Below are 7,953 nucleotides of genomic sequence, written 5' to 3'. Positions count from 1 at the left end.
TTTTTTTCGGGTGGTTTGCGAAACAATCACAACTTAATGCACGTTAAATGTTTGTCACGTGTATTTAAGAAAACAAAACAAATGTTTGGATTGAATCATATTTTAAGTCCAGTTTTTGATTTGCGTGCACGGCTAAAACGCCACCGTGTGCTTTACTGGATTTCTCCCGCTTTTTCTCCATCAAACGCGTCGCCATGTCGACGCGCGTTCGTCGGCCCTTCCCTTGTTTGGATTCTCGTAGCACCCGACCTCATTTGCGGCGGACGTCTGCCGTGTGCGTGATGTCCAACTAATTGCGTGGCGCTCGTTGGATGTTTTTGCCCGTCCCCGCTTCGTCTCCGTCTCCCTCTTTTGCAGGGAAGCCCTTCCCAGCCTGAGGTATCATGCTAATGAGCTGCCGTTCTCCAGACCGCGCGCGTGTGCTGTGTGTGCGCGCTACAAAACTGTACAGTCCAATTGGGTTCTTCTCCGGAAATGTGGTCCAAAAGAGAGCCTAAATGTCAATCTCGTCAAAAAGGACATTACCAGCTCCCTAAATATTTGAAAATTAGGGTGCCCTCTAATTCTTCGTTAAAGTTTGTTGTTAATGTCAGAACGAGCTGATTTGTTGGTTTGTTCCGTACAAAAACCACACAAAATGTTTCCGTCATGTGACCGTTGCCACCCCATCGCATTTACGCTTAGATTTTTATCAATGGCCATCTGCGATCAGCTTCGTCTCACCTGGCCTCATATTCCCCCCCGAGCGCTTGACCTTGGCGCATTTTATGGCTTTTTGTCGACGGAGATGCGTTTCTCGAAAAGCTTTGCCGTTTTTTTTTTGTTTTTTATTAGTTTGAGCTCAGCGTTGTGCTTGTGTAAGCAAACAGTTTCTCAGCTGGATAAACCGCTGGAGTGACTCCTCTCTCTTCCGCTATCGATTTCATTAGTTCAGAGCCGAGCCCTCGGGGGGGGGGGTATCTTATTCAGTGTCCTTGTCGCCCTGCGTGTGTCGCACGTGCGGAGCCGTCGGGGTCAGAGGAGCCTCCATACTGTCCCGCCGCAGGGTCTGCTGGGATTGGAAAATCGATTTCGAGATCGCCTGCTTTGTCATTTCGCGAGCCGCTCTTGCCTTCTGACCGACAACAAGATTGTAAGCGTTCACATTTTAGCCGCCTTGTGGTCATCACTCCGCTTCGTATCAGACAAACCCGCCGAGGTTTCCTCTGTGCATCCGAGCTCGGCTTTCAGCACTTTACAGTCCCGAGTGTTTGTACGAAGCGGAATAACAAGCCAGAGAAATGTTGCGCGTGTCGTGGACAGAAATCGCAAGATCTCCACTTTTGCTCAACGATATGCAGCGGTTTGAGTTTGTGCGCAAGCCCAAAAACTGATGTTTGATAGCCAAGATGTTTAAAAAAAAAAATATTCCACTGAGAGAGTGTCATTCACTTTGATTGGCCAGTTTGCCTTTCGTTAGCGACGAAAGGTCAGGTCCCTAGCCCCCCACAAAACCGTGGCGTCGAGGCTAATTCGCAGCGTCGCCTTTCTCGGGCCGACACGCGGTAACAAATGGCCTCGGCAATTTGGCCCGGCAAGACCAGACAAAACGATATTGCACCCTCTATCCATAGTATCTGCTCGGCTGGCTGAGCAGTGGTCATTAACATCTTGACCCCGCCCCCCTCCACACACACACCCCCACACACTCTGGCAAATGATGAATGCTTGCAACACACAGCCGTTAAGTAAAGGAACGTGTTTTGCTTTGTTTGTTTTGTTGCCGTAAGGATTAAAAAAAAAAAATAAATAAATAAATCCCCCCATGTGTTAAAAAAAAACAAACAAACAAAAAAAAAAAAAACCTGGAGCCCAAAACTTTGAGAGCAACCTGCTGACTATGTACTGGATTTAAGAATTAAGTCAGTACATTGAAATTGATAGAAAGGTTTGAAGAACGCCCCCAACTTCATTGTCTAGTCCACATTAAATGGTATTCGGAACCAATGCCTCACTGTTGATGTGCGTGTGTGTGTGTGTGTGTGTGCGTTCTCTCGGAGCAAGCAAATCCATATCTCTTTGCCGTTCGAAGCTTTGGGAACAAAACGAGTCCTCATCTTTCTTCCTGCCACGTTGTCAGTTTTGTCTACCCGAGAAGACTCCCTGGAGACCAGCGTACCGTCTCCCTACAGGCGGAATTAAAACCTAAAAAACATTTTTTTTTTTGGGGGGGGGGGTCAAGTTAAGCAAAAAAGATGACTTCTCCTGGAGATTCACATTTTTTTCCTAACTCTCTAATCACTTTTTCTTTTTTTTTTTCATTTCTGCTAACAATCCGTCCCATTTTTTTTTTTTTTTTTTTTTTTTTTTTGCCCCCTCGAGCACAAGATGGATATTGAGCCCCTCAGGATACGGTGATAGATGCCAGCACTCGGCTTTGCTTTATTGTCGCTCGGCGGGAGAAATCAACTCGATAAACACTCCGGCTCGATGGGCGGCCATTAGATGATTGACTTGGAATCTTGATGGATGGCTCCCGATGAACAAGGCGCAAGAACAGTTTGCTCAGTTTCCGTGTGGCGCCGATCCATTTAGGACCCAAATTAACCCCCCCCCCCGTTTACACTTCTCATGGTTGCCTTTGGTTAGTTGGTTGGTTAGTCACGTACGAAGCTACGCCGGAGGTGTCGCCATCCGTAGCCTGCCCCCGAAAACGTATTGAACCTGCTTGACGTTCCTCCCGTTGATGAGTTTGGAAATTCGTGTGTGGCTCCGATGGGAAACAACAACAATCAAAGACTTGTTTGATGAGGACATTTTGGTCACCTCATCGCTCGATCCGACGTGTGCTGCCGGCATGAAGGGCAGGCGGTAATTCCCTGCGCATGAGCTTTATTAATAAAAGCGGCGCAAACTTCAAAGTGTTCTTCACAAGTCCCCTTGCTTCGCACGCTTGAAAACAGCAACAGGGCGTCTGCCGCTATTGCTACTCTTTTGCTCAGAGAGAAAAAGCTTCCTGGCGATAAGAATCCCGGTTTAGCACATGTAACGCGCGCTCAGCCTCGACGCCGATTTTGCCGCAAGGCAGGAGCATAAGCTACTTAAGCTAACGGGCACGCGGCGGCCAATCTGACTTTTGATTTTCTGCCTGTTACGCGGCGGCCTGTGACTGATTCGTCAGCGAGCAAACAAACCTAATTGCCACTGGAGGCGCTGGGATCAGCTGGCAAATCCGGATGGCAAATTAAACGGAGGTGAGGGACCTGGCGAGGTTGCGAGCGAGCGAGCGGCCCGAGAGGAGGAGAGCTGCCAAGAAAAAGTACCCCGCCGCTGTCACCCCGCCACAATTAAGATCTAAACGCAGAACAGGAGCACATGCTGCGCCAGATGTCGAGGCGCCGTGTGCAGAATGAAGATGCGAGGTGTGACGGCAAATATGCCGGGCGTGCCGCTGTGCATTTTCAACGTGAATGGAGAAGGCGGGCCCAAGGGCTCGTCTGTGTGTTTTGACGGTAGCAACAAAGCGTCTTTAAGACCTTACTTGACTTGACTTTTTATGGACACACGGTGGAAATCTGATAAATGGGCCAAGAAATGAAGAAATGGGAGGCTTTGGTAGGAATAAGATTCCACCATTAAACGTAGGCAAGGACATCCGCTCCGTTAACACGAACCTTCACAAATGCTTTTCTGGGCGAACTCGTGAAAATTCCCTTGAGAGATGCAGCCAAATCTAGTGCAGTGATTTGGTGGTGCTCCCTCTGGTGGTAAGCAAAAGAATCACAGAATTAAATGGCCTAACTGCGCATAAAAAAAAAAAATTCAGTAAAATTGTATCGTATTTTATCTTTTTATTTAGGGACAATTTTTAGCGACTATTTGAACACAAACGGTGGAGAACCACATTTAGACGGACAAAAATTTAATTCTCTTGGGCATATATTTTGCAAAAAAAAAAATCACTGATATCACAGCATCTTAATGATTGAGTTGTGAAGCACTGTAGCACTTTTTTTAATTTAAATGTCACATGTGCTTTTCAATGAGCCCAAATTGGCAAAAGCTACACATTAAGAGACAGTTTTTTTTTTTTCAGACTTTGAAAGCTCCGGCATCTTTTTGGAGTTGCAATGCAAAACCTACCTGTCAGCATTCAAGAGCTCATTGAAGCTTTTCCTTTGTCGCGACCGGCACGTGCCGGGCATCCGTACGGCTATCTGCGCGGCGCAGCGATGCTAACGTGAGCCAGCCAAGACGGCCCTTTAGGGACATAGCAGGCTTCGCTAATCAGCCGAGACAAATTGGAGGGGGGGGGGGGGGATAAATGAGATCGGGCACGCTGCGGGAAGGAGGCGAGCGCTCCTCTGCTCCCAAACTCCCGTCCAATCAAGTCGGTCGCCGTCCGACCACTTTTGACTCGACTCACTTGTCGTGCTCGTTGTTGTTTTTGTTCAGGGGAGCTTCGTGGCCAGCATGACCGCCACGCTGAGGCAGATGGACGACTATCACTACACGCATCTGATCAACACCTTCGGCAAAATAAGGAGCGACGTAGTGGTGAGTGCCAGTACGGAACGTTTCAGGAAAGACGCCTGCCCAAAACTGATGTAAAACTTTAACATGTTGCTCTTACGCGTTCGTATGCTTGACCACAAGCAAAATTGCCTACATTATATATGACGTTTTTTTAGTATTTATTTCCGTTGAAACACAAATGGAGCAACACATGTAGACAGACAATATTATTTTTTTTATTCAATTACTTATAATTCGTTTTTATTGCGGGTTTGCTTGCTTTGTTTTAGTTTATTTTGTATAAGTTTTAGTTTTGTAACCTGTAGAAGTGTGTTGAACGCAAGAAAAAAAGGTTTAATAAGTAAACTACGATTCCCAAATTTGCTGCACGATGCGCTGAGACAAGATGATTTCCACTTCCAGTGACTTGAGTCGCAAGCGTGCTCACAGAACAAATTCAACTCAAGGCGCCACTTTTTTTTATGGTTTTCAAAATTCTGAATATTTCATTTCCAATTGCGTTTCCATTGGTCGGAATTGTGGGCGGGATTATCATCACACTGACCCTCCCCGACTGGTGCAGTGCAACTCGCAAACTCCGCGACCTTGACGCTGTTCTCCTCCGAGGCCACGCTGAGGCTGTTGGCAAGACAAACAATCACTGCGAGGAAGCTGGAATCTTTGCGCAGATTGATTGTTCCTCTCGCAGCCAGAGCCACATTTCAAAGCTGTCTGCAGCTCACAGGAGGATTTTTGTTTTTTGTTTTTTTTCTCCACCTCAAATCCCTGAAAAGATGCACCCCTGACTTTACCACTTTGAAATTGTTTGCTTACTTTTGTCCTTTTTATTCTCGGGCCAAATAAATGGCCATTTTCGGGGCTTCCCCATACTTTTCGTTTTCCAAAAACAGTCCGAGGGCAGCGTGAAATTCAGTCGGCATGTCTGTGGTGAAAGGCTCAAGTCTGAGAAGACTGACAGGAGGCCATCTTTGTCAATTTATTGAAAAAAGGGAATTTTCGTCTGATTGTTACCAATTTTCAACTTCATCTACTGGACTGACTTGTTTGGGATGAACCAATAAAAAAAATTCAGCCCACAAAACTGTTTGCACGGAGCAACATAAAATTTGGGTAGGCGCATCTTTCATGTGGAGACCGAAAAAAAAAGTCAATTGAAGCGTCCCTTGTATGATTATTTTTAGAAAGGATTCGAAAGATTGTGCATATATATATTTATATATTTTTTTTTCAATTGCTACCAAATTTGGCAGCCATTTTGGTTCTGGATTGGATGTTTGCACGTCGGGAAATGTCAACTCAAAACGCTGAAATTATTTTTGCAGGACTTCCTCATGGAAACGTTCATCATGTTTAAAGATCTCATCGGGAAGAACGTCTACCCGTCGGACTGGGTCATCATGAACATGATGCAAAACAAGTAAGTGGCACGCCGCAGCGGCCTTTGGAGTACCGACGCTGACGTTGCTAAGGAACAGGAGTCAAAAGTGGGTTAGCGTAGCCGCGCGTCGTCGTTCTCCTCCACCGATCCCGCCATGCAAATAATATCAACACGATTCCTCGGCGGCAATCAGATGAGCAGCCAGGAAACAATCGCATGAATTAGAAATGCTAATTTCAACTTTAAGTCCCGCCTGCCGTCTTTTCTTACTTGGCTGCTTGTTGTCTTTTATTCATGCCAACCAGGCCCGGTGCCACCGTGGTGGAAATATTAAAAAAAAAAAAAAGCTTTGTGGTTGATTGCATCTAGTTGTTTGTTTGCCTAACAGTCGACAGCAGTTCCGTCACCTCTTCAGTCGCCCGCGACTTTATTTTGCTTTCCTGATGGCAACTTTCGGCGCAGCCGTCGACTTGCTCTCACATTTGCTTCCCGAACAAGCTCCAACGCCGCATAGCTGGGATGCCGCATGCGTGCAAAATGACTTCTCATCGTTCATTAGACATCCAAGCGTCCCCTAGGTAACCTCGTGTCTTTGTTTATTCCTGCGCTTAATGAGCACACGTTGGCTTAAGCCTCCTCGCAGGAATAGGAAGAAGATTGCGCAACATGTTTTATTTTTTATCTTTGAACTTTGCCAGACAACATTTTGTGTGTCCGTTTTGCCCCGTCGGCTGAACGCACTCCCTCGCAGGCGCGTTTGATCGTTCAGTTGCTTTGCCTCCTTATTGCTGCTGATGTGCTGAATCACGAAGCTCCACTAAGTCATCTTCATCCTCGTCGTCATCCTCACATCGGTCTTTAGTCCTCCATTGGATTTCCCACCGCTGAGACTTCATTAGCAGATTGGGCTCGAATTACAATAATGAGCACGATTCAACCGGCGTGCATTCGCAATGTTGCCACGTTTTGCTCAGGAAAACATTTGCGCTAAACGACGCTTAATCATGACATTTGGCGAGAAAAATATTTTGTTTTTGCATGACTGCTGAGGAAACGTCACAGTCAAAAGAATTAACGCTACATCGCGACACATTTGTGTTATCTTTGCCGGCACGTTCCGCTCGTATGGACAAAGTTTGATGTCGCATGTGGAACGGCGCGTTCATCACGTGTCTGAAATGCAGTTAATCGCCTTAATAAATGAATCTGATAACGAAGCCTCGTGACCTTCCCGTTATCTCTTTGCACACAACTTTTCTTCCTGGCCGGCACGCGCTCGCCTATCGATGGGGATCATTATCCAAGATGCTCCCTGAACTCAATTAGCAAGTATGATCTGCTGATAAATGTTGATTAGCAAACGTCGCTGCGGGGGCGAAGGCAAGCCCGCCCGACATGCGTTGAGGATTCAAAATGGCCGCCATCCATCAGCTATAATGAGGTGACGGAGCGTATTTATCAGAATGATGACACGTGCGTACTGTATCCAAATGGCTCTTAATGCTGAGGGGCGGCGCCAAAGCTCTAAAAGTTCCTTCCGACACGGTGATTATTAGTCGCGCTGTTACCCGGGCGACCGCGATGACTTGATCTGCATCTTGAAGTCAATGTCAAATTAAAATGAATGTCAAAGTGTCAATTGAGGCTTAACAATTGCGAAATTCAATCCACTCTCCAACGAGGTGGTACGACAACCCGGAAAAAAGCAAAGCCACTCGTAAACTGTGCTCGAGCTGTTTAAATATCCGCTGAAATCCTCCAGCGGCGGCACGACATCCCTCACCGGGTCGTCGCGACCACAACGAGGCACTCCAAAGCTTTTGAAATAGTTATGAAGATGAAAAAAAAAAGTGCTTTGTGCAGCGTGACAACTGTCCAGATGTTGCCAGGCATCATTTGGCAGTCTTAATAATGTAAGCTTGAAAGAGCAGAACTGTGGATGTGAAAGTTGTGCAAAAAGAAATACACTCCCAAGTTCTGACATAGCATGCAGGAGAACAGAGATCAGAGGCGGGTTTTTTTTCTCCATATAGCAGCCACGTTTAAAAAAAAAAAAAAAA

The 7,953-nt window shown here is 46.4% G+C and overlaps 1 protein-coding gene across 1 annotated transcript in view; it reads left to right on the top strand.

Annotated features, from left to right (window-relative positions):
* The window catches only part of dock1 (dedicator of cytokinesis 1), a 58,915-nt gene that overhangs the window by 36,708 nt on the left and 14,254 nt on the right, over positions 1 to 7,953 (top strand). Inside the window, exons 28-29 of the mRNA XM_088283986.1 lie at positions 4,435 to 4,536; positions 5,838 to 5,932. Of these exons, the coding sequence (XP_088140112.1) occupies positions 4,435 to 4,536; positions 5,838 to 5,932 (197 nt within the window). The remainder of the gene's footprint in view (positions 1 to 4,434; positions 4,537 to 5,837; positions 5,933 to 7,953) is intronic.

Source organism: Idiotropiscis lumnitzeri, chromosome 20, assembly GCF_059441095.1.
Source record: "Idiotropiscis lumnitzeri isolate Australia: NSW breed Sydney's pygmy pipehorse chromosome 20, RoL_Ilum_1.0, whole genome shotgun sequence".
NCBI lineage: Eukaryota > Metazoa > Chordata > Actinopteri > Syngnathiformes > Syngnathidae > Idiotropiscis > Idiotropiscis lumnitzeri.
This window is presented reverse-complemented; position numbering and strand designations above follow the sequence as displayed.